This window comes from Atractosteus spatula, chromosome 3 (genome assembly GCF_055471065.1).
Source record: "Atractosteus spatula isolate fAtrSpa1 chromosome 3, fAtrSpa1.hap1, whole genome shotgun sequence".
NCBI classification, from domain to species: Eukaryota; Metazoa; Chordata; class Actinopteri; order Semionotiformes; family Lepisosteidae; genus Atractosteus; species Atractosteus spatula.
Window position 1 is genome coordinate 11,016,876 of NC_142708.1, and position 27,835 is coordinate 11,044,710.

At 35.4% G+C, this 27,835-nt stretch overlaps 1 protein-coding gene across 1 annotated transcript in view; it reads right to left on the minus strand.

The window, feature by feature from the left end:
- Window positions 1-27,835, minus strand: part of dcc (DCC netrin 1 receptor) — a 369,239-nt gene that overhangs the window by 40,534 nt on the left and 300,870 nt on the right. The window contains exons 13-22 of the mRNA XM_088910726.1: window positions 26,712-26,853; window positions 25,718-25,828; window positions 24,810-25,004; window positions 20,522-20,617; window positions 11,598-11,836; window positions 10,560-10,698; window positions 9,487-9,594; window positions 7,792-7,986; window positions 6,715-6,747; window positions 1,430-1,495 (exon numbers count right to left, since the gene is read on the minus strand). Coding sequence (XP_088766852.1) covers window positions 1,430-1,495; window positions 6,715-6,747; window positions 7,792-7,986; window positions 9,487-9,594; window positions 10,560-10,698; window positions 11,598-11,836; window positions 20,522-20,617; window positions 24,810-25,004; window positions 25,718-25,828; window positions 26,712-26,853 — 1,324 coding nt within the window. The remainder of the gene's footprint in view (window positions 1-1,429; window positions 1,496-6,714; window positions 6,748-7,791; window positions 7,987-9,486; window positions 9,595-10,559; window positions 10,699-11,597; window positions 11,837-20,521; window positions 20,618-24,809; window positions 25,005-25,717; window positions 25,829-26,711; window positions 26,854-27,835) is intronic.

Here is a 27,835-nt window from a genome sequence, read left to right on the forward strand (position 1 = left end):
AACAGAAATTGAAACGGGGACCATGCTGTAATGATCCTACTGTAAGTCTCAAATGGAAATAGTAAAGACATAATTACTACTTCACCCAGCCACTCACCCCAGCCTTTTTCTCTCTATCTTTTCTGCTCAGACTTTACCTCCTGTGCTTATTTTGTCACCACATACACTGTATTAATAGTATATTTCCCAGAGGATAAGGTGGACAGAGTGAGCTAAAGGGAAACAAATGATTTGTGTATATGTGGAGGCATTGCTCTCTTCTGGAATGCAAATGTAATTCACGCTGTGAAAACATGCTGATTTTATTTTTAAATTTAATCATACTTCAATGTTCTTTTGATCCTGCAAATTTACAATCCTTGCCGGCACCTGCTGATTCCTGGTGAGTGAAGAGTCCTGTGATCTAGTTCATTCAATACATGTTTAATCACAAATCAGAAACAGGTGTTCAAAACTAAACTGACATCAGAATAGAAGAGATCCAGGTTTTGTGATATGACCTTTGCCTACAGATACATTAACAATATTGACATGCCTGATACATGCAATGGGCTTGACGCAATGGGCCACATTGACAGGACAGTGTCAGTAGAAGAATGCTTGTTTCAGATGAAATATGCAAAACAAATCATGAAATGCAAACGGTACTCTGAAAACAACAGTATATACTAGAAAATAAGATCTAGTATTTGTGGGATGAACAGGTCAATTCTTCAATGTCCAGAAAATACAGGTCTTCAAGAGTAGACTGATCTTTTTATATACTATAGCTTTTATGAGTGGCAATTATTGAAATACTGAAGTATTTCTCCTTGGGTGGCAAAAATGCATGTTATGAAGGATGCTTGCTTTTCATGTAAAACCTTGCAAACAGTACACCATAATCAGAATGCTTTAATGCCGACGATGTCATATTAGGAACAGCTGACCTAGTGGTACCGACCCCATTCTTCATAGAGTGGTTAATTGAATACGTGTTATAAAAATAAAGTCATGTTAATGTCTAATCTTGGAGATTACAAACTGTGAAATGAATTCCTCTGTAATTTCCTCTCATTGTAAATACAATGCATTTACAAATTTTAACCACTATATACTGCATCATGCATGCCCTCATTATGTAATTGACTCTATGGCACTCAGATCTTCACTGTGAATAAAATAACTCTGTTCTGCTTATTCTTACACATTTCAGACATAAAACTTTAACTATGATAAAACTTTTGTAGCATTTATCAATACTTCAGAGCAAAGCATGAAGAGACCTTTCACAGGCCATACTGCCCTTTTCACATCTGTTACTGCCAAGACATTCAGACTGAATTGGCCTCGAAGAAACACTACAGAGGAGACAGACAAGGGAGCAATTACTCCCTACAGCAAACTGCGTGGTTTGAAAGTTTGGGTTTAATTTAGTCCCAGCGCTTACCGTTAAGGCTGCTCCTATCAATCAGATTGGTGTCTGATGGCCAGTACCCTCCGTCTCCATGGCGACCTAAAGAGCAGAAGGTGATTTTAGAGAGCAGGTATTAGAGAAACAGGAATGACATCTGTTACCTGACAGAAAAGGTCCTTTTTTAAAAATAAAAAAGCCAGTAGCATACATTTTTTTTCTCACAAGTGGTAAAGTACATACATAATGGTTTATAAAATACCTAGTTAACGTAAACTGATGTCCTATACTTTGTTAATGAAAGCACATACAGTACACACAACTGAAACTATACATGTAATTTTAAAATAATTGAATCATCATTCTTCAGATATTTATTATTATTTATTGACAACTATTTTACACATTACTCTATAAGCAATAGTAATGAATCTGTTGAACATGTATGTCATTAATAATAAAGCATTACATATTTTTCTTCATCATGGGTTTGAATCTAGGACTTTAATAAAACCATACAGGAATCAGATGAATTAATAAAATTCACTAGAAATGATAAAAAGATTTTTCAGATATTACATGACTCTATCAGCAGTAACTTCAAAGGTGACTACTATTGCTTCCTATTTATCAAAACACATTTAAATGCATCACAACGTTGCAATTGTAACAAAGGTATCTTAAGATGATGTTTAGAAATTATTATTATTGACAAAATATTACAGGAAAAATTCAGCTATTGCTTTGATTAACTTTACTTTCATGCCAGATCTTGTCAATATGCAGAATTAGCATAGACTCTCTGTGTAGATCATAAGAAGTCCATTTTAATTTATTAATTCATTTAAAAATCCCGTGAAAGGCATAAAAGTGCTTCTAAACCAAAATATTCAAACTGAATTGCTGGTACTACAGGGTGCTCTTAAAACTCAATCTTTCATCTTCTGGAAAAACAAAAAAGAAACAAGTATGTGTTATTAATCTAATTAGCACTTTCTCAATTCCCTTCTTCAACACCACACTATGTTCTTTACAACATGGTCCCTTAACTACAGAGAAATATCTACACAGTGCTTTGAGGAAAGGCCAAAATAATAAAAAATACCTTAGCCAAGCTCGAGACCTCAGCTCTCAATGAGATACTGTACAGCACTTCTTGTAGTTGTATCTTTGTAATACACAATAACGAAGGAAAATGTACTGTAATCCCTTTTCCTGAGGAATATTTTATATCAGCACTATTTCCTTGGAAGCATGACTTAAACTTGTTCCCTAAGGCAAATATGCTACTCCAAAATCAAAGGGTGATACTTTTTGCTTTAGAAATGTTTACTACTATCTAACTTAATAATTGTTTGCCTAGCATTACAGGCTGCTGAGGGATACGGACAGTCACAGTGACGAATTTGAATGAGAGACCAAAGAACAGATGAAAGAGAAGCAATTATTACTGTGAAGCATACATCTTTTCACGACACGATCGCGTAGCTCACCAGTAAATATATATGCCATTAGAGTTTTGCACAAATTAAAGAGTTTATAGTGGCTGTCTCATAAAATAATAAAGAAATAACTTAAAAGAGTTATCTTTTCTGACAGTGACAGCCTGGAAATAAAAGGAGAGAGTAACAGTTTGTTTTGTTAAAAATTGAATATTGAATCATTTCAGCTGTGCAGAAAGAAATGGGTGAAAGGTTGGCATCAGCCTTCAATTAGACTTTTCATGTTCAAATCAAATTCTAGGCATGTTACAGGATGTGAATTTTCTGTTCATCTCAGCTGTACTCCAAACAAAACGTAAATACATTAAATATGTGTTCTCTCCACGTATATATATACAGTATATGCCTGAAGATACATTTAGGTTGTGAGTTATTTACATTCCACATTGTATAAGGCTGAGTGAACCCACAGATCACCTATAGTATTAAAGATTGGCCCAGTTAGCTGAGATATGTGAGCAGGGTAGTCGCTTCAGTTACCAGGGGCTTCAGGTTCTGACTGTGTGCATTCATGTCTGTCAGACCTATTTTCAGAACAGCTCTTCAATGTCAGTACATTTTCATGTCTTTTCTAAGTTTTGACGCAGGCCATTTTTAGGATAAACTTTGCTCTTAACACAATCATTTTTTTTATTGATTTATCCGTTTATTTATTTTAGAATAATTTTCAGATTTTGAGTAAGCTATCTCCTGATGGAGGCTTGAACTCTATGTATGGCACTTGGGGTCAAGACTGAAGGAAATCTGTCTCAGTTACACTGTTAACATAGGTGTCAGAAAAATGACAAACAGGCAACATTAGGGAGCCTGAAGTAAAGGAGAATAAATTTTGTTTCACCCAAAGTAGAATAGACTGTGTCCAGGAAGCCTATCAATCACCACAGGACCAGACTAAACAAGACCATTCCCCTAGCTAGAGTCTCTTTTCATGGCTGTGGATTCATGTCATTTGTTGTGCTCTTATGGTTTAAAATGGACTTGACAGGAAGTGTTAAAATTATGTTAAAAATGCAAGCCCTCAGAATATGCAAAAATGAGGTGCAGCACAGACTGGACAGTTTGATGTTTCCACTTCTTTCAAATATGACTCACTCCTGTCTTGAAGGCACAACCCACTAAAAAGTTTAAATGGGAGCGAAAGCTCCAAGGCCATCAATTTTTAGTCTCATTTCTCAGAACTGCCTCCAGAATCATCTTGAGCTGATTTATGTATTATCTATTTGATGTGAACTAAAATTTCAACTAAAGACAGAGTTTATCAAGCTTAACTTTAATTATGAAATACTCAAAAGTGTATTAGCTGCCACTGCAAGTTTTATTGTCTTTTACCTACAGTAGATGTCCATCCAATATCTAAATTAAAATATGTGCACAAATAATACTTTGAATGCTGTAGTGTTTTTTTTCTGTTTTCTGCATACATCTAAATAATCTTACTTCAATAGTATTTCCATTCTTTATATGTTATTTTCCACTTTATTTCAAATTTTGGTCATTTTACATTTTGCCACCTGCAGGTTATGCAATCCCAGTTTTGTAATGGAAGTATACATTGCTTTTTTCATTTTTATTGTTCCTTACTTGGTTGCAATCCTCTTTAAAAACACTAAATCTTGTTGTGCCAATGATGTGATGCTTGCTGGCCTTTTTTTTTAAAGGGAACTAAAAGGCATTTGAAAAGAAACAACAAACTTGCATCTACAGTACTATGTAGATATTTATTGTGCTCTTTTTTATTGTGGAGTGGTAAAAAGTTGCTGTTAATTAAAATAGAAAATACATACCTACAGTTTTAAAAGTATTAAATATTTATCAAAGTTTAACAATTAGGCTGTTCTGACTCTACTCTGCCTTTCACAGGGTCGTCCACTCAACAAAAGTCAGGGAAAGGCATTTTTACAAAGTTGTTTGCCAGAGACACCAATTAAAAACCACATGAGGGCTTTTTTTCTCCTTTAACAAAGGTCTTAATTAAAACAAAAGCTCCAGAGAATTCACATTTGTCTAATAATGACAAGACCGTGCACAGACAAAGATATGTGGAAACAGAAGAGTAATTCAATATTCCATTATTTAAAAGATTAAGATTTATAATATTAATATTGAAAAGGCATATTTAGACACCTCCAGCTCAGGGCTACCACAGAATTAGATGCCAGAGAAAATTAATTGCAAGATGTTTATCAATAAGATGAGAAAATAAGGAATATACTGAACAAGGTGGGGTCAATACATTCATAGAACAGGGTGTTCAAACGCCTCAGCAATTTGGTTCATGGCTGATTTGTAAACTTGTTCAGAACTTTGTACTGAGTAATTTAAGTAATTTCCAGTTTCTCTTCTCTTTTCAAGGACCACCAGTCAGAGTAAGTCTGCCCTTCACAAAACACTCAATAAAACCTTGTCATGTTCGCAATCAAAAAAGTTGGAAAATTTACTGAAAATGATCAATGAATCAAAGATCAGTGCTCCAAACACATGACTTTAACAAGATGATCAGTAAGTCAATCAAGTTCTCAGTGCTCAGAATTTTAATCAATCAGTTCCTAAAAATTGCATTAAGAACATTTCATGTCTATCTGGTTACAGATAATTAAGATATGGGTTCCTCAAAAACAAATGTCCATGTAATAAAGGAACCAGTGGAATTCCACAACCCAAGGAGATCAATAATCTCATTCAACAATTTGAAAACAAGAGCATAACAACCATTCCCTGGGATTCAAAGACAGTCCTTATGACAGACTATACTGTAAATCTCACATAACTGAAATGAAGGAAAATGCATTATGTGGCAACGACATAGGTGTTCTGTAGTTTCACCAGAAGGAACCTGTGCTATCCGTTGCTATAGCCACCATTCATGAATGTCTTCTTGCAGCTGAATTACCCACCCTACAATCCAGATCTGGTCTCTAGTGATTTTTTTTAATCTGAAGATTCAGCTGCATTGATGCCATGTAAAGAAGAAAGGCTAGAGGGCCAGTGTGAGAATATCTGGTTTGGTGGCACAGGCAGTTTGAGGAGACGCAAGATTATTTAAAAAAAATAAACAGATATCTCCTGTCTTAAACCTTGAATCTTGTTCTATGTATTTATTAACTCTATGTTAACAATAATTAGAAGAGTCTGTCTGTTTTTCATTTAGAGTTTGCAACATCTGTACTGTACAGTAAATACATATTGTAATGCCGAATGCATATGATATGTTTAAACTGGGGAATCAAACCCTGATTGCTGGCTCCAAAGACATTCTCACCAAAAGTACCAGACTGCTTAACAAAGTAACAGCACTTACTTCTATGAACTGTAAGGCACAGAGGCATCCAGCAGGTGGAAAGCACCCTGCAATCACCAGGGCATACAGTATATCTGCTATATGTACAGTATGTTGACTTTTAGCCAGCTAAGAAATTCAAAGCTCACAAATGAATATTTAAATTTAATTACAATTAAATGTGCTTTTACAGCTATGACTAGGATTTTGTTTTCTCTTTAAAGATTAAGCTTTATGATACATTTTAATTGGTCTTTAGCTTTTCTTTTGCAATAGATTTTTTTATTGTCTGTCAGACTGAGTCTGGCATGAAGATAAAACATTTCCATTTGAGACACTTTTCATCTTTTCTCTGAAGATCTACTGCAATGGAGCGTCACTTAATTATGGAGATTAATTACTGGTGGGGGGGCTTCATGCTAGCAGGTGAGAGAACAGGTAAGGGCAGGAATGCCAAGTGGTAGTGTTGGGCATGCAACAGCAACCAGCAACCATCAGGTCCCACTCTTTAAGGAGAGCTTGACAGATTGGGCACAGCATACCTTGGTCATTAGCCATTTTGTCAGGGTGCTCAACTGCAAGAGAATAGAGAGAAAGAAACAGACAACATTATTAGTATGGTGACAGCTCCCCTGGGGGAGGATAGAGCAGAGGGAGCCTGGTATGTCAAACGATTGTGTTCGTTAGCTGTTTTCTCAAACCAAAACCTTTCGTCTCCTTGCCCTTCAAATTGAGTGATGAGGATGAGAGAGGACATGATGCGTTGCCCTTTCCTGCACGGCTCAGAGAGACAGAGCAGTAGGAAGGGCATCATTCAGCTTCTTATGAGATTTGGCTATTCAAAACATTTCTCAGCAATTTATGACATTACAGTATTTTTGATTCACCACATCATGTTTACCTGACACATGACCCCTGAAACTGCAGCGTTACAGAGGTCTAGTATGGTTCAGTAAATTGACTGGAATCTTTTCTTAACATACAGTATTTAAGGAATGGCTGTTCAATCAGGAATGCTATGATCTATTTAAAAATAGACTTTTCTTTAGTATCCAGTGTTATAAAGCAAAGTCCAAAACCGGGAGGTCCATCCAAAAACAGACAAGATAAAACTAGAGCCGGGTCAGAACTGGCGGAATGGGAACGGGAACAGAGATTAAAACCTTAACGGGACCAGGCTCTTCCAGGTTCCGGACTCGCACGATACGGAGATCAGATGCAGAGCCTCTGGTGAAGTGAGCGCCTGGCTTTTAAAGGTGAAATGAAACAGGATAGGAACAAGGAACAGGTGCGGGGAATGAGGCAAACGAGGAAGGGCTGGAGCGCCCTTAAGGGGAGGGGTTTGCGAACGTGATAATTACAGGTTGCTCACATTTTGCCCATGTGATCAAAATCAACACTGAACTGGTTAAAGAAACCCAATTTATAAAAGAATATTGAATAACATTTCCTGATAAACAATACCAGGCATGATCCATTCTGTTGTGGGTTGATATGACTTTTTCTTCTGTCTTTGGGATTTGCAATGCATTTGCAGCGTTAACAGAATAATGGAATGGAAATGAATGCATTATTTTCCACAAGAAAGTTTAACAGAAAAGAAAGTACATGTCTCTGACCTTTAGGGGTCCTGAAGAGAATGGGGTCAGAGAGGGGGCCTACTCCCTTTGCATTTTTGGCCTGGATGCGGAAATAGTAGACTGTGTCCAAATTCAGATCCATGACCTGATGAGTGAGGCGGTCCCCACTGATGGATTCCATCACCCAGTCATCTATGGGCATGTTCTTGTCCAGAGTGTAAAATAGAATGTACCCTGAGGAAAAAAAAACAATCAAACTATCGAACAAACATATTGGGATAACACAGGACAACAGTTTTATCTTCTGTGTACATACTTTTAATACTGTTGGTTCATAAATAAAGGATATCTGGTTTATTATTTCCATCCTTCAAGCTGCAATGACACATTATTGCATCGCTTTTCCACTGCAGAACAAAGCGATGAGTGCTCTCAAATTTCAGTCCTCAAACTGACTAAATATACTGGAATCAGTGGCTGAAGGTTCTAAGATCAAATAGACTAAGTTCAATTGGATGGCCAGATTAATGCCCACTGATAGGTACTATATGTCATCTTGGCGTATCTGCTTCTCTTTGGAAAGTGTAATTCCAGTCAGGGATTGCTTCAGATCTGCCTGTCCTTTTGCTTTGGTCCCATTGCTTTCACTTGCTTCTCTTTTTAGTTTTTATATGCCTTGATTCTTAATATACTGTAAGAAAGGTTAAATTGTAATACAACTTCCTCACAGCCTAACAGATTTACATACTTAGCAGTGCAAAAGCAGTTTGTTCAAATGAATAAGTTGGGTAATAAGGTCAAACTGCAGAGAAGAACTGCATGATTTGCTATTTAACTGTTAAGCACTGAAGTGAGAGAAGTCATCTACAGGTAAAATTACTAATAATAAAACGTAATAGAATTTAAAGAGATTGTTAATATGGCCATCTTTTAAATATTATTTATGTCTTAATAATTGATCCGTTGTCTTTTTTATTATATGGGCATTTCATTTCAAAAGCTACAAAGACTGGTAGGTAAGTAACATACAGTACTGCTACAATAGGTGCCTTATCATTAAATAACTTTTTATATGGTATCAATAATTAACAAGTTGAATAGTAACAAAGAAAATTAAACAAAGGAACGTTATTAATTTGCATGATGGCACATTCTCTTTCAGTCTCATTATTGGCAGTGAATCATCATAAGCATTGGGAAGCGTATTATAAAATGTACAGTTATAAGCAGCCCAAATAATTATACTGTCTGGCTATCTTTGTTGGTCATAAATCACAATGACTAAAGGCATGATGGGCAATAAATATCTAATGAAGAAAGAGATTTTTGTGTATTATTATTATATTGTATTTTTAATTAATCAATATTACTTAAATATGGCTTGCTAGATGGATGGCTGAATTGACTTCACCTGTGACCTCCAGGCAGTTTGCAGGTGTTGTCCTCACTTAAGTATTTCAACTCACTGTGCATGCATCGCTCTTGAATAAGTCCATGAAAAAGGCCCCTGTAGTGTGTTTCCACGAGTCTTTTGCAAATGTTTCAAAAAAAGGATGCAATACTGAAACACAAAATGTCCTCTCATCGATATGTTTCTTCAGAGATCTAAAACATCAGTCTCCAGACAAGGTTGTAAAGGCTGGTGAAAGCATTCATGTACAGTATGTGCCCAAACCCGACCTTTGCACTTGATTAGAATATGAAACTTTAAAAATGAAGGAATAGCTGTCTCACCAGTGATCTTTCCATTGGCTTCCATTGGTGGCTGCCAGCTGATAATGACAGCACGTGGTTTTCCCTCTCGGCTGATGACAGTGAGGTCTTTAGGGGCAGAGCTGGGAGCTACCAGATATAGTATAACAATAACCAAAATGCAGAGATAAGAAACACTAGTGTACTGTTTCCTAACCATTAATATGACAACAATTTTCATCTTAAATAGTTTAATTCTTTCTCTTATCTTTGGTTTTGTGCAAACATTCAATGATGTGAAATTTCATTTCCTTTGTGCCTTTCTTTTAAGACTATTTGTTGAAAGCTAAAAAACAAAAAAAAAATCAATAAACATTTTTTTTATTCTACAACAAAAAATGTCTTCCTGGGATTTCATTTTTATTATATCTACAATAGCACTGGAAGAATGAAGCTCATTGTTTTTTTCATCATTAGCAGATCTTTTTTTGCTATAGAAGCAAGAAGAGTTTTACACAGAAATAAACACACAGGTGATTGTGTCCTCTATAAGACTAGATTGTTCTGATAATACTGGGGACCATAACATTTGGTAAATAAGTCATAAAAACAAAAATAACAAAAATTATCTTAACCAATTAGCACTGGATCACCACTAAGATACAGATTAAAAAATGAGGCATATAATCAGTGAAGAACATAACACTACTGTTTTGCCCTTGAGCAAGTTACTTCATTAAGACTGCTCCAGTAAAATGCCCAGCTATATAAATGGGTACCAATGCAAGTCGCTTTGGATGAAGCATCGAGCATATTGCTATTATTGTTATAGTTATAGCAACAAGAAAACCTATTTTTTTATGCCAGAGCAATATGGGTTGTTTTGTCACTATTGTAAGAGAATATGAAAAACAAGAAAAATGATCAGCTGTGTTTTAAAATGTTCCTTTGTAGATGTCTGATGAATGCAAACTCACATGATAAAATACAAAGACCACAGGTGAAAAGAGAAATGCATTCAAAAGTGCAATGATGAAATTCACAGGTAGGCAGTAAGTACTTAAGCTGACAACCGAGCAAACCTTTACAGCTTAAAAGGACTTGAAAAGACACACCTGCTTCATAGGTTGTGGCATGTGCTGTCATACTCCAGGTGCTGGATTTCCTTCCTTTGGTGACCATGACAGCAAACTCATACATGGTGTTGGGCTTCAGTCCTGTGACGGTGTGGCTGAGGGCTGTGGTGTCTGCGGTCTGGACAAACAGCCAAAGTGAGAGGCATATCGGAAGCAGTAGTAGGAGGCTGTGAATCACAGCTGACAAATTCTTGGCAGAAAGTATTGCTTCAACAAATACTGTTCATGATTTGTGCAGATTTCTTTTAAATGAGATCCCGCACATAAACAATGAACATAAAAACCCATTTTTTTATACTGTATGCCAGAGTAAAATGCCACTAATTAGGATTGTGCAAAACACACAGTAATCTTCCCAGGATAATATCCATGAAAATGTTTAATTATTTTCTATTTTTGCTGCCCAATCAAGAAACACCAGTTTTTCTTCCATTAGATTTAACACTGCATTTAAGTATTAAAGGAATGGAGAAACAGATTTTGCAATATTTGTTTTCTTTCCATTTAAATGCAATTCAGAAACACAGAAGAGCTGTTGTTACACAGGTCTGTCTCAGGCTGCAACATTAACCTCCCAACATACTCCATACCATCCATTACCAGGCATAATGTTACGACAGGGTTACGGGACCTGAAATTGCTTAGCAGTACATTTCAAATTGTCCATGCTGTAAAACTTTTTCCAGATTAGTCCCTTTGCCATTTACTTTTTAAGCCCCTTTGATTTGTTGACAGCTAGATTCCTATAAAATTGTTAATTGTGTGTATTAAAATACAAAACCAAAATGCAGTGGTACAGTAAGTATTGAGCTGCAACATTTAATTACATGGAATCTGTATTTAAACTTACAAACATGAATCATTATTCAATAAAGACAGACAAGATACAACATACTTAAAAGTTCAGCACAAAATACCCTAAGGAAATTACTTTTTTTTCACATTTAAAATGGTGACACTGTTTCAAAAGAGGAGAGCCATCAAAACATACAGTATCTTAAACACAAATATTCTCACCTTGAACTTTCCAGCAGTGGAATAGCTGGTTCGCCATTTGACAGTGTAGTAGCGCACCTCGGTAGTTTTCTGATTCTTGGAGACAGAGTTGTCTGCCCAACTGACCCTCACTGAGTCAGGGGTCAGAGCCACAGCCTGCACACCTACTGGGGGGATCATGGGGGTGGAAGTATCTGGGATGGGAGTAGGGAATTTATCAAACAAATGGAACAAATCATCGTCCAATGGATCTGAGGGGTCTGGGTCACACACACACAACCACATGTACAAAACAGCGGAGGGTCATGCAAAAATCAAAGCAGTTATGCACCATAGTAATGTGAGTGGGCAGTCAAGGGTAATAAAAAAGGATATGGGACAGAAAATGACAGAAAAAAGGTAAGGAGAAAATACCATTAATCTACCACATAAAAAACACACAGCACAACGAATATGTAGCTAATGCTAGCTGGTGTTATTGCAAAGGAAAGTGCCTAAACAAAAGAACAGGATTAGTAACTAAGTAACACAATAAGACTCAGCTACTGTACAAAGACTTCAAACATACATTTCAGACTTTTTAAGGTATGCTGTGAAAATTAAAATTAAAGCGTATTTACTAATTTGAAGCAAATTAATTTAAATAATAAATAAAAACATTTGTAGCTTTATGAGTTACATAGAGTAGAAATAGGGTGGGCAAACCAAAGCACAAAAATATAGTAGAAAAATAAATCTGCGTTTCTTCTTTTTCTTGACAAAGCCCTAAAGGTTTAATAAGAGTACTGTTAAATTGGGGACAAAAATGAGTCAGCTACTGTATGTGAAGATGTGACAAAACATCAAAAGACTTTGAAAATAGCTGATTCTGTCATGGAAAAGTTGCATAATTAAATTTCTGTGATTTTTTGGGGGCAGAGAAGTACACTGTGTTAAAAAGAAAATACCATAAGACCAGATAAGTAGAATATTAAATGAATAGTGCTAAATGCATTTTGGCATCACACTAATGATGAGATATCTGAATCTCTGACACAGCGAAAGTTTTTTTTTTTAAACAGTGACTTTATAATGATTACACAGACCCTGTAATACCCTGGCTTGTTTTATGAAATGGCTTGGATCAAGTACTGTAGCTTCTATAAACCAAACAAGTTACTGTAGATGGGCTGACTGGTTTGCTCTTGCTTGTAACCTTACGTATATAGTCAGAGCCCTGGTGGAATAAAATTTCGTATTTTCATAGTTAACTGAAGGAGATGCAGTAAAGAGCAGAAGGAACTGTGTCATCAAAGAGCAATAGCTGATTTGAACATACTAATTGAGGTGATTTGCTAATTAAATATAAAAAGCAAAAACATGTCAAAACAATAATTATCAATAATTACAATATATGTCTCATAACTTTTAAGGGGCACATTTACAAATCACAAATCAAAGCATAGGATGTGAGTTGATCTTAAAAATTAAGACCTTAAAACAACTTAAAAATAAGCCGGTGGGTCCATTAATATGTACTGGATATGCCAGAGGCATGTTAATACATTCAAATGATGTGGAACAATAGCTCTAATAAGAGTAATGATATGCACCAGTATTCACAAAATCTTTAACCATAAGGTGCACCTTAATTTGCATGTGAACAGCACTAGAAAAAACGTTCTCATATGGCAATTAGTGTTTTACCTTACCATGAAGGAAGTTCTTGCTAACAAAGAAATACATTGATATCAAAGAAGAACCCACAACAGGGATAACCCAGAATTTACAGTGCAAAACAAACGTTACTAGACAAAATCCTCATTAGATAAAGATTCAGCACACAGCACAAAGGCGCCTCTTTTTATTAACGTGATTCATTCCCAAAAACCCTTTCATATAGTGAAAATTCATAGAAAGAAAAACCTACTCCATCATTTTTCTTATGAAGAAACATTCCAAACCATTCCAAACCTCTAAAATTTCATCCCTATTTTTTTCACCAAAAAAGAAACAATAACTAACATTCATGCTGTGGTTTGTGTTGTTAGTAATAAAAACACTGCTTACTTAATTAGACATGATTAATCATACTTAAATACACTACTGTACAGTAACCAGTTCATTTGCTTTTTGTGAAATTATACACACTCACAATTCTTGTTTTCTTAACACCTTTAGGGCCCATGATAAAGCTCTAAACCACAAATATTCTTATGAAAAGTAAGAGTGCATACAATAATAATAATAATAATAATAATAATAACAACAATTATAATTATAATAATAATTAATCATAATTGATAACACTTATATCGCGCTTTTCTGGACACTCCACTCGAAGAGCTTTATAGGTAATGGGAACTCCCCTCCACCACCACCAATGTGCAGCCCCACCTGGATGATGCGACGGCAGCCATAGTGTGCCAGAACGCTCACCACACATCAGCTATCAGTGGGGAGGAGAACAGAGTGATGAAGTCAGTTCTTAGATGGGGATTATTAGGAGGCCATGATTGGTAAGGGCCTATGGGAAATTTGGCCAGGACGCCGGGGTTACACCCCTACTCTTTTCGAGAAACGCCCTGGGATTTTTAATGACCACACAGAGTCAGGACCTCGGTATTAGGTCTCATCCGAAGGACGGCGCCTGTTTACAGTATAGTGTCCCCATCACTATACTGGGGCATTAGGAATTTTCGAGAGGCTACACTGACAGAATTCTCTTGCGCTATTTTTTCTGGACATTTAAAAAATTGAAAGGTACGGTACAGTACATAACTATTGATGCTAATCTAAGTGCAAATGATATCAAAATAAAATATAAAAGTGATGCAGGATCTGCTGAAAACATCACTTGGCATATGAACTGGTATCTTTTATCTATGTAAAAAATATTGTACCTTTGATGTGACTTGAAATTTGGTTTGCACTAAACAGCTTAACTAAACAGCTTTAAATTTTGCAGGGTACTTTAATGCACATTAATCCCAAATGTTTTTTTCAATTTCAGACCATATATGTGCTTATCAGCCATTTAATTATACCACATTAAATCTTAGAAGATTTAGCTGACAAGGAGGATATAGTGGACACTGCTTTCATTAACAGTATCTGAGCTCAGTAGGAATCCTATTTGTTTTTCTTTACGTCCTCAGTTAGTTTAATCAGTTAGCTGATATTGACTCAGTGGCATGTAAAAGGAAACCAATGGATAACCAAGGAAGATGTAAGGAAAACAAGAACAACAGTGATTAAGTGGCAGATAAAAGAGTCTGAGGAACCTGGCAATTAACATTAAACACTGCCAACAGCAAATCATCTGCCTATCAAGAGTTAGTGCATGGAGTCCCACTAATAATGAAATCTGCTGGGAGGCAAAGGAAGTGTCCCGTTGTATCCAACTTAATCTATCCTTTCAACTGCACGACTTTTCAAGCATAACCAATCAGCTTAGTTGACTATTATGACATACTGTATGCAGTCAGAAAATGGTTTTAAATACATGTGCTTTCCAGATGCAGTTAGAATTAAGTTGTTCTAGTTCTAGGCCAGCCGCCATATCAGCGCCATCCTTCGGATGAAATGTAAAAATGAGGTCCTAACACTCTGTGGTCATTAAGAACAAAAGGGCATTTCTCGAAAAGAGTAGAGGTGTTACCCAGGCATCCTGGACAAATTTCCCATTGGCCTTTATCAATCATGGCCTCCTAATTATCCCCATCTAAGAACTGACTTCATCACTCTGTTCTCCTCCCCACTGATAGCTGGTGTGTGGTGAGCATTCTGGTGCACTATGGCTGCTATCTCATCATCCAGGTGGGGCTGCACATTGGTGGTGGTGGAGGGGAGTCCCCATTACCTGTAAAGCACTTTGAGTGAAGTGTCCAGAAAAGCGCTGTATAAGTGTAACCAATTATTATTATTATTAGTTGCGAGAAAGCACTGTACAAAGTAGGTTTTAATAGGGAATTGCTCTGCTGAAATAGATTTCTTTATAAAATAGATTGCATAAGCTTACTAGCTTTCTGTGCCCGAGTATATTTTTTATGCTTATAATGCCTTAGCAATAGATATCCATGAAATCCAAAACATAAGTAAAAAACAAAACTGCACTGGTTTAAAAATATGAGAAATTTGACTTTTTTTTCTAATTTTCACTGATTTTTATGGAAGTCAAATTAACATTTTTATTTTGCAAGGTACAGTATGTATGTAAATTCATGTAATTAGTGTAGTACCATTTCTTTGAGGTGTCATGCGTTAAAACATCTTTAAAGTATTTTCTTATATTTTCCAGCTGAAATAGACAAAGAGTATATAACAAGTAATAGGTTTATTCCATGCTGAAAAAAAGAAGAGAGAAAACACGACGTTTCGGCCGTGGAGCCTTGTTCAAGGGGCGAATATACAATATACAATACGAATATACAATAATACAATACATATACAATATTGTATATAACAATATTGTTTTGCAGATTCTTAATAAAACGTCTGTTCTTTCTGTAGTGTAGACTACATGACTGATATACAATTTGAGCTTGGCATGTAAGTATTCTAGAGTAACTGCTCTAGTGTGAAACCAAAAATAAAGCATAATCAGTATAAATGTGGTATTATTAAAGAGGAATAGCTGAACCAATTTTAAATGGCTCCAACTCATTTAAATGACTGAGGTTTCTCTTGATTTCATTTAGATAATGTTGTGTGAGGCAAAAGAAAAATAAATCATTACTCAGGACAGTTTGTCAGAGGGAGGTGCAATGTAATAGTGTTGTTTAGCTTAGCCTGAGGCCAGAGCACCACAGCTGTAGAGGAAACTGCCTTTTAATGTTATAAATGCCGAGGAACCTTGCATGTGGGATTTGGTTATTCTGTTTATTATGTCTTTTAATGGCTTATGGTCTATCTGTATTTGTGGTGCTAGCATTTACAGTACACATGTTTTGTTACTATTGAGGATTCTTGTTCACCCACCTCTGCATATTGTACATAAATCAGGCTTCACCTGCTCTTAGCTGTGTTGGGAAAGTGTCTGTACCATAGAGTAGAGATTGTAAGCTGTTGTTTCTTTGGAAAAAAAACCTGTTTTCACCGCCTTAAGAAAAACCTACAGTACCGCCCTAAATTCTGGCCTATTGCAATATCATACCATGCTAAGCATAAAAGGCTATCATTCCAACATACATTACAACATGTCTACAGTATATTAACTAATATTTAGAGGTACTAGATATAATATTAGAGGCATATACAGAGGTGTGACAAATTGTGACCCTTGTGTTTTATGGAATTCAATAATTTATGAAAATACAGTACAACTTTGTGCAGTATTGTTATGATTACAACATAACAACATTTAAGACTTTTTTAGATACGTTTAGAGAGCAAAGGCTTAGCTGCTTAAAGATCTACTGCAAGGAGAGCAGCAAAGGATAAGGAGGTTATTATTGTAATAAGGATTTGACTATTTCTAGAATTACCACTGCCTTTTACCACACTAAAAACATACAGTAAGGGGGGCAGAAACATAAATGGAGCAGAACTATTAAATCTTTATTAATTCAGCTATGGGATTTATGTGCATTGCTGTGCTATCAACAAGAATTCATTTTAACTTAGCAATTTGTCAGAACTGTACTGTAAATTCTAGAGAGCACAACAAAGTTAAATTTGTTTTAAAAAGGTTTATTACAGTATGTGTATGTTTGAGGTGATTATATATTTATAAGTTGTAAAACAAATAAAAGGGTTTAATTATATACAATATACCATATGTACACATGTTCATTGGATTTTGGATTTAAATGAGGTAAAACAGCTTTTAAACACTTCTCAATAGTTTCTATTTTATTTGAAAGACATGAGACATTTTTTTTGCCTTAAATTGTTTGTCTCAGAAATCCCACCAGAGAGTGGAAACCCTAACTGGACCTATGATACATTACAATATTATAGCTCTAAGCTTGGTGAGGGAAAATTATTCACAAAGAAACGACCAGCTCCAGTGCTTTAGGCACATAAAAATCTTAATTGTTTGAAGGAACAGGAAGTTATTTTGCTGCAAATTACATTTAGTAGAAATAATTTCAATTAACTGAATTCATTAAATAAATGCAGCGTAACTATTCAAAACTATGCTGCAATTAAACTGCATTATCCAAACAAATCAGCACTTACAGTACATGTATGTACTGCCCACCATAAGTACTGGGACAGTTAAGTAACACTTGCTATTTGTACTGTGTACTCTAGCAATTCAGATCTGTGATGAAAAGATTAATATGATGCAAAATGTCACCTTTTATTTTTGTGAATTTCTGTGCATGTACAGTATGCTTTAATGTTTTCGAAAAATACAATGTTCGTGTTCCATCCCCCTATTTTAGGTGAGCTTAAGTTTTGGGACAAATTAATATAAAGTAAATTAAAGTAGTACAATACTGCATAAAGGTTCTAACCCATTGTCAACACCAAACTAGTTTTTTTGTTCTTTTGACGTGCTTTGCTAAACCTTTGCTTCAGCCATTTTCAGTTGATGTTTGTCTTGGGGGGTACCTCATTTCAGTCTCCTTTTTAGCAGGTGAAATTCATGCTCAACCAGATTTAAATCAGGAGATTGACTTGGCCAGTCCAAGACCTTCCACTTTTTTCCCCTGGTGAACTACTTGGTTGTGATGGCAGTGTTTAGTCATTGTATTGCTGCATGGTGAAGCAAATGAGTCTGGAGGCATTTTCTCTTACTAAGACACACAGGATATTTCTGTATACTTCTACCATCATTAGTTGTACCGTCAATAAACATGAGTGAGCCAGTTCCAGAGCTCAGGCCATGGCATTATCTCCACCCTGTTCACAGATGAAGTGGTACCGTATACTTTGGATCATCTGCAATTCGTTCTTTTCTCCACTCCTTCTCTACCTTGCCATTACTTTAGTAGAGGCATATCTATGTCTCATCTGTCCATAACACTTTGTGCCAGAACTTGACTAGCTTACCTCTGTACTTTCTAGCAAATTGCAACCTGGCCTTTCTATTTTTGGTGCATATGAGAGGTTTGCATCTTGCAGTGCAGCCTTTATAATTCTGATTTCAAAGATTGTGTAAAGTCAATTCTGATATCTTCACCCCTACACTGTGGAGGTCACTACATTTGTTTGAGAGTTTTTCTTCACAGCTCTGATCATTTTTCTATCATCAACTGCAGTTGTTTTCCTTGACTGATCTTGTTGCTTCCAATTGCTAAGTACACTAGTGGTTCTTTCTTTTTTCAAGATATTCCAAACAGTTGATTTTGCTATGCCCAGTTTCTGTGCTATGGTTCTGATTGAATTCTTCTTTTCTTTCAGCATCCAAATTGCTTGCTTGTCTTTCATAGACAGTGCTCATCTGAAGTGGGGGGATTGAACACAAAAACTGCTATTATTCTAAACAGTACAACATATACTGTAAGCACAGAAATACCCAGAAATAAAGGGTGACATTCTGCACTTTTGCCACATATTCATCTTTTCATCTCAAAGCTGAATTGCTTGGGTACACAGCAAAAACAGTAATTTTGACTGCGCTGCCACAATGCTTATGGAGGGCACTGTATTACTGAAACTAGTGCTTAAATATTGTCTGCAATATAATCTTTATTATATTAAATCAAGTCATTCAGTACCATGGTGCTTGAGATACTACTAAATTAGTCAGGAAACATGGTTGGCACTGTCAAAAAATTAGCTTTAATGAGTACAAAGAAATATTGTTACACTGTAGTGCTGTTCTTTGCCTTATGCAAAGCAGGTTGCAATTTTAGTGCTCATTCTTGCACATTATCTGACTTGAAAATTCAATAAGCGATCTTACTGCCAAGCAAATTTTATGACACAGTGGTTACATTATATATGATACCCTATTGTAAGCTTCATTTAATTTTTGTGTTGTGTGTGTGTGTGTGTAATATGGATCTCTATGTACTCTACTCATATCTTTGCAACTAATATCTTCCGATGACCAGTGGCACAGACAAGCTTAAGTCCCTCCTAATAAATCCTGTACAGAATTCTAAGAGATCACCATTAGGATGTTCCCAGCAGCCAATACAGAATTTCTTAACAAACTGCTCTATTTCAGTGGTAATTGGATATCTAAAAATGTCCATAGCATTTAGTGCCATACTCATACAAAAAGCAAGAGAAAAACGAATGCTTTCACTGGAATAAATGAGTGTTATATAAGTCAGAAGGCCATGAATACCCATTATAGAGGCAACTGATGCTTCACGGGTTACATGCAGTACAGTGCACGTCCAATGAACCTCATGCTGTGGAAACAATACCTGATGGCTTTTGTGGGCATAAGCACATGTTCTAGCTATTTCACACCTGACTGTTAGTTTTCCACAGTTCCCACAGCACAAAGTGACATATTGTACAGTACTGATTTGCAGTTTCTCTCTTTTCTTTCTTAGGAAGAGAAGGGCAGTTAAAAGTGTAAACCAATGAACGAATGAAGCATGTGACCTGCCTGGTTTTTACGAAGGGAAGTAAAGGAGTTCAGAAAGTTGCTGTAAGGCTCAACAGAGTTGGGAATTTGTCATTTTCAGTTGATTTCTTCTCACTGTTAAATAACTGTATTGCTATAGGTGTGTGTGTGAGGTCCAAGACCCATGTACTGTACTTTAAAGAGGTCCACTAGAGGTGAAAGGATGCAAACTGGGCACAATTCCAGTTCTTTGCAATTCATAAATGAACTCGCACACAGAGAGTAAAATTTAGAGATAGCAATTAACCTACTGTAGATAGCACATCATATGACTATTTCTATTTTTGTACTGTACATTACATGTAAAGCAACTCACATGACAGCTGCAACAGATTTATACCTCTATTATACCTATATTATGTAGAAAGAGTTTATTGAAATATTTCTGAGGAAACATTTTTGAAAGAACTAAAAACAATAAAGTACCCACCTGTAAGGGATCTGGTTACAGCACTCTCATACAAAGGGACCCCTTCACCAGCACTGTTGAAAGACTTCAATGAGATGACATAGTGGGAGCTTGGCTCTGGGGGAAGAAACAAGCAAACTGTTCATTTAGATCAATGCACAATATCGGCTTAATTCATTTGTCTGGCAGTAAGTACTCAAAAACGTACAGTACAAGACGCATGTGGGGCAGAGTTCAACAAATTTAACAAATATTTAAGACTTTTTAACTTTTTAAACATCATAGTGAAAAAGTAAGCAAAAGAAACCTTCCTAACATTTCAACACACCACACAAGGTAACATGCTTTACAAATGTATTCAGACCCTTGCATAGTTTTCAAGTTTTGTTTGCGTTAAAGCCCAGAGTGATGACACCTTGAAGTAGCAATTCATATTTGTTATCTACTAAGCCTACTCTTCACATTCACATTGCAAAATAAAAATAAAAACATAAATAGGTAATACATTTGAAAAAAATGAAAAAAGGAATGAATGCATAAGTATTCAAACCTTTTGCTGTGGCAAATCTAAATGATTTTAGGTGCACAAAATTATCTTGATGAGCCACACAACTAGTTGACTGGTCTATGTGTCTGTGCCTATCGCAACAAGTCCATCACAGGGCACAGAATGTGACACGTGAAATGATAATTCATCTACAGTACCTTATCTACACTGTGGATATCCTTCAAATAATGCTTTAATGTGACTGATTTAAAACGAATTTTCTTTGCCAGTAATATAACAGTGTGCCCTCGCATCTCTCCATATACAGTACTGTATGTGTGCATGAGGTTGGTAGATTAACTGTTTACTTCTAAGAATCTGAAATGTATTCAAAATGTGTATATTAATACCTGGCCTAGCTGATGGTAACTATAGAGACCACACAAACCACCAGATGACAATTTAAATATAAAGTAAAGGATAAAACTTTTAATTAGACATTAGGGTGTGTGTAGGATGAAAACAACGCTTAATGAACCCCAGAAGGGATATTTAGATTGTGTGTAATGATTTAAGTCTATAGTATCACAGTACTTTAGGATTTACTTTAATTTAGGATTCATTTTTAACTTTTTTGACATACTGTAATATACTGTACACAGTGTACAATACTTTTCTTTTTTCAAGATCAATTTAAAGTGCAGTGAAACTTAGGCAGTCCTTATACTTAAAAAGTTTCAATTTCTTTCATTATGGATTCATAAATACATCGTTGTATCCAGCATCTGTTAAATATTAAAAGTTTCTGCAATGTTTTTTTTTCCTTCCCTTGCAACTGTAATGGTTTTTAAATTCAATTTCCGCTTCACTTGTTTTCTTATTAAATTTCTTTAAAGAATGAATTATAATTAATTTAATTTACAGGTTTGCATTAATGTTCAAAAAGTGTGTAATCTGCATGCGGAGAATGAAAGGAAATATGCAAATATGACTTTCTTTCCTTCCAGGAAGGAGGTCGGAGAGGGTCTTGCTTGTGAATTTTAATTCATATTTTAGAAGGCCTGGCAAGCTTACAGATTTAAACTTGATGCCAAATACTTTCAGTTTCTGCAGTCAACAGGTGAAGGCTTAGAGTAGAGAACTGGAATGTAGTAAAAGTTTTTATAGACCTACTGCTCAACCATTTGCTTTCTTGATTCTTATTGCACAGCTCCCATTATGTTTTATAACGATTCAATTTTAATTGGCACAGAAAGCTCACTTGTTACTAAAGTATAAAGAAAAGCACATTGGGAAAACACTAAGAATCTTTATTCTTCAAACAAACAGTATGGTGTGCCATTGATACACTTCCTCATGATATTTACTGTCATTTGCCTTTCCAAAATGCTTTCCCTCCTGGAGTACTAAGTTACCATGGATTTTTTTGTTTGCTTTAAAGAGCACAGACACAGAAAATCACACAAGACAAAGCATCAAATGAAGGACAGTGACAGGAACCCCTCAGGACCCCTGGGCTTAATAAGATAAAGAAAAACAGGAAATAAAAGAAGAGATGTTAAGTGTTTTCTTCTTCAGTAAAACATGTATTGATGCCAGATGCTATTGCAGTTTATGTGTGATGGCACATTTCTACTGTATTACAAAGTAGGCAATGTCTCCTTCACTGTATCTTGTTAAAACATGCTCCTCTGAAAAATATATATGAATATACAGGTATTTTCAGTTTAAATAAAACATGTAAAACAATCAAATCCTGTATTATGTTATTAGTATGTTATACACAATGAATTAAACTAATGTATTATGCACCAAAATTAAATATATGCACCAAAAGTAAATATAATAATGAATTAAATATTTAAGTCAATAAAATTATGTGGTGTGCTCAATAATAACGTGGACATCTCTGAACACCTGTTCTGTAGTTTTGTTGTATGTACAGCTGGGGTGTCATTTCCATGTACTGGAAGGCCAGTGTGTTTGATTCACTGTGGCACATTTAAATCTGTGTCTGAACGAGCCTCCTGTCTCGCAGATCCAAGGGGTAAACATCCTTGAAGAAACGGGTTTGCTATATTTGTTTTTCAGTGCTTGGTTCTTGTTTCATACCACCCCACTTGGAATTTAACTATAAATTTACAAAAATGGAAAACTATGCTTGCCATGATTCATCTTTGACAAATGTGCATAGTTTTGTGTATAGTGCATATTATTATTAATAACAATTATTATTATTAAGAACAATTATTATTATAGGTATTATTATGGGTACACTATATTAGTACAGTATATAGTAAAAGTGGTATTTGAAACATACATAATTTCACTGTCTGTTTATACAGAATCAGAATCACTGAGCTGAGTTGAACAGGTTATTGTCCTTGCATCAGAGTTAATAGAGCAGATTAAATTGAATTTAGCTACATTACTATTTTTTATTTATTTTTCATATGCTACTTATTGTGTTTTACTGTATGTTCTCTTAGTAAGTCCTTGTGGTTTCTGTTGAAGCTGCTCTTCACCTTGACCTGCACCTACTGTGCCCTGAACTTTTAGAAGTTTGTACTGAAGCAGTTCTTCCAGAATAGTCAATTATCATCAAGAACAATTTAGAGATGACAATAGATGGTCTTGCATGAAATCTCATCTCATTGAAAATCATGAAGAATGTGTACAGTTCACATACTGTATCACCATTTAACTATTAAAGAAAACCATTATAAAATGTAAGCCATATTTCACATATTTGTATTAATTCAACTATATATTCTATTATAATAAAATGCAATTATGCTAAATCAATCTATTTTTCATATGTATGTGCATAAAAAAATATAATTAATTGGTTTCTGAGAACGCTGGCCATGGTGTGAGTGTTTGGCGTGTTTGTGTCTTTATATGCCCTGCGATGGCCTGTTGCTTGTCTGGATAACCTGTTGTTTTTAACACTTTTGCTGATCTGAAATTGAGTATATGCAATTTACATAGTTCTTTGTTTTTTATACATGAATATCAAATGAGAAATACTGACATAATCCACGCCTAAAGGCTTTTTCTAGGTTAATAACTTTCCTCAATCAAGATGCTACTTTTAGTAAAGAAAGCTGCATCCTAGAGCCTACAGAAGCCCTCATATCCCCAGAAGCTCTTTAAGATTAAGTTTGTTCCTGACATGTTTCATTAGTGTTCTGCAGCCCCTAAATTGTACAATTACGACAGACAAACTGTATGAAGAAAGGAAAACCTACAGCCAAAGCACCCTTCAAAGCCTTGTTTAAGAAAAATAAATTGTTGTATAGACAAAAAAAACTCTGAAAAGATCTATAATAATTTTTTTTAAAAAAGGTAATGAAAATGTAAATAAACCATCTACCAAAGGTGACAACTCATTCTGCACCCTTACGTACAAATCAGTCTCTGATGGCAACAAGTATGATCACATCAGCCAACCCAAATGAAAAATAAAATATTGCAGAAATATGGATGACTTTTTAAGAATCACGAAATTAACAAAAATACATATGCAAATAAAAACAATTCAAGAAATATCATAATTTCACTTGATTTGTCCTTGGCAAAAAAAAAAGGGAAAATACACAGTAAATATTCTACATCTTTCCGGTTTCTAAGTACTATAAGCCCCTGTTCATGACTTTGGATTTTGTGGACTGCACTGCTTCTTAAAAAAATGCCAGTATGCTGTATGTGCATACACTATCAGGTAAAAGAGAATACAATATCTTGATTAGGTAAACTTTACCAAAGATTAATCAGCCTGGCTGGATCAGCAAGGAAATGGTTGAATGAAAAGGACGTTACCCAAATTTTCAATGGAGTAATAGCGCTGCTTGCTGTCCACCTTCACAGTTTCCGCATATGGACTGCCCACTCCATAGCCAATGATGTACCCCCTGACAACGATGTTGGGATTCAGTGGGGGGGTCCAACTCATTATGATGCTGTTTGTCAGTGGTCGGACGTGAAGCGAACTTGGTTGATCAGGAACCTGCGATTCTGAAATGAGGCCAACATTCGATAATAATGTTAAGTCTAAGTGTAACAAAAAAAGGAAAGTGAAAGCCCAAAGCCACATGACCTGAGATTGCATTTCAACCAGTTCCATTAAGCTACAAGCAACGAAAATAATTAATAATGCTGAGAGACATTGTTGGTTGTTTAGATGATAACCCATTCATTTAAAATTAAAAGTAGTTCTTGGCCATAAAAGTTGTCCTTGATTAATTTCCTGTTCAGGCTTGTTTATGGTTATGATGAGCAATTTTCATGAAGAGTTTAGATCTATTTCTATTCTGCATGTGCTAAAGAACTTCGTCAAATATTCCAGCTGAATTATTGCATTATTGGAGCCTCTTATAATTAACCAGTTTAGCCCAACTTGAGTAAATGCTGTGAATCAGTGAATCAGGAGAGCTGAAACAGTTTTGAGACAAATAAACTGTATGACGAAGTAAGAATAGCATGTCAGTATCACATATAAAGCAAGGGAAGGAAATATGTTTTATTTTTAAAGCATTTAACTCTTTTGCACCTGATAACAGAACATCAATTTAAGTCTCTGCTTTTTAACTAGATTAGCTGTATAAACCTTTCTCCATTTTGCTTGCTTCATGTAATGATAGATGTCTTATCTTAAAAAAATGTAAAAGCTTGGGGACAAAATGGAACGCAGCAGAAAAAGGTGGAATTTAATGTTTTATGTTTTTTACCATCAAGGTCATTCTCTGGAGTCTCAGCTGTGTACCAGTCTGTAGAGGGGCCAGTCCCATTAACAGTCATTGCTGACACTTGGAAACTGTATTGACTGCCCTTCTCTAGTCCTGCAGAGAATTATGAAAACACCTCAGCAACATGTACAGTAGCACCTTCACACATGTACTGTAGTTATGACTTACAGAACAAATAAGAAAGTGGTAAAACAGTTCAAGGAAATGAATGCAATGCAAGTATACCAGAATCAGTCACATTTCATTTCATCCAGTATGTAAAAACAGGGCAATCCATTCATCTTGCTTTTTTATAAAACTGCACAGTTATAACATGAGTGCAGAATATTGCAACAAAATACTGTATATAGTCTACATATACACATACATAAATAAATCCAGTTCTAAATCAATAGCAATGCTATATTTATAATTGTTTTTACTTTTGACTTCATGCATATAACATATATGACAAATTTCTGTCCAGTTATAATGCACATACAGTACTTCTTGAATTTGTGCCAATACCATAATATTGGTCAATTCTTGCAATAAAATGGTGAAATTGTAATTAACATATGTACGATATATGTTTATGATGATATGCACTTAACATAACTATACTGTATATACTGTAACTAAGAGAAAAACAGTTTACTTTTTAAAAACATGCAGTAGAGATTTAGGACTGCAGGACTGTAATATGATGGAAAATATTATATTTATTTTTGTTGAGTATCTAACGTGTCCTTTAAATCACAGTAAAAAAATCATTTCAGTTAGTAAAAAGGATGATTTATAAAAGTAAGTACTGTATAAGTACTGTAATTCAAACTGAACTGAAGTTTAAATGGATGATTTTGTACCCCATGGATGCACCTGTGGCACAGATTTTCCTTTTACTCCTTGAATGCAGCACTCAGGTCTCAGGCTAATTTATCACCTACAGATTCATCTTTCACATTCAGGACATTGCATTTAGGAAAGGTTAGACTACCTGTGAACAGGTACCAAAGGTTATTTGGCTCAAAGGTTTCTTGATCCCCTCTGCGCCCTGTCTTTCTGTGGCGAATTTTGTAGCCTGTGATAAAGCCGTTTTGTGCATTTGATGGAGGAGGCATCCAGCTGACTTTAATGCTCTGTAAAAACACAAAAGGGAAGTCTGATGACAAAAACCTCTGATGAGATATATATACAGTATATAGTAAAACTAACTGGAGCAAATCAATCCTCAGTTCTCATAAAGTATAACAGACCTCATAATTTCTGAGAACACAATATACAGTACACAGCTTCCACAGGGTTAGAACACACACAACAGGGACATGGATTTCAAGAACATTAATGACCACATTATATATATGCATCTGTAGATGGTCTATCCAATACCAAACGCTTTTGTCCAATTATAATTTAGTCATTTTTCCTTACCTTTACAGATACGCCTTTTGACCCCTCTAGCAAAAGTATAAAATAAATAGCGGGCTGACTTAGAATTAATTGGTTCAGCGTAGTAAAAAAAACCCATGAACATATGTTCCAGACTGGAATATCTGATTTCAATTTGCTTTTACTGAATGATTCTAATGAGTGGACATCTCAAGGGCATATTCTGTTTAGCAATGTTGTTCTCAAATTGTTCAGTCCAGAGGAGTCTCAGCAGTGATCATGATGCCTTTATTGTCAACACACTTTTAAGTGTTAATATTGGTATGTAAAATGCATGAACCATATTAAAGTATGTACGGTTTAGCTGCATCAGTATGCAAATATTTTGAAGAAACAAAACTGTTAATGTGTCTGGCAGGAATGTAGGAACAGGCCGCACAGAGAACGGATTACAATACCATACTTATATGTTGCTCTGCAGCATGAAGACTATTGTCACCTGGTAGAATACTTGAAAGTCCTCGTTTGATCAATGAAGCTCATTTAATGACATATTGCTACAAATACAGCCAAAGTACTTTGTGGGCATAATCATGCCTGAATGCTAGTTTGGATTGTCATATTTTGCAGACCTGTGTCCTCTGCATACTGAATTACATTATTCAGCAACAGGGTAGAAAAAGAAGTTACTTGAAATGAGGTTTCTTGAACCGCACTTCCAGTTAGTCTCAA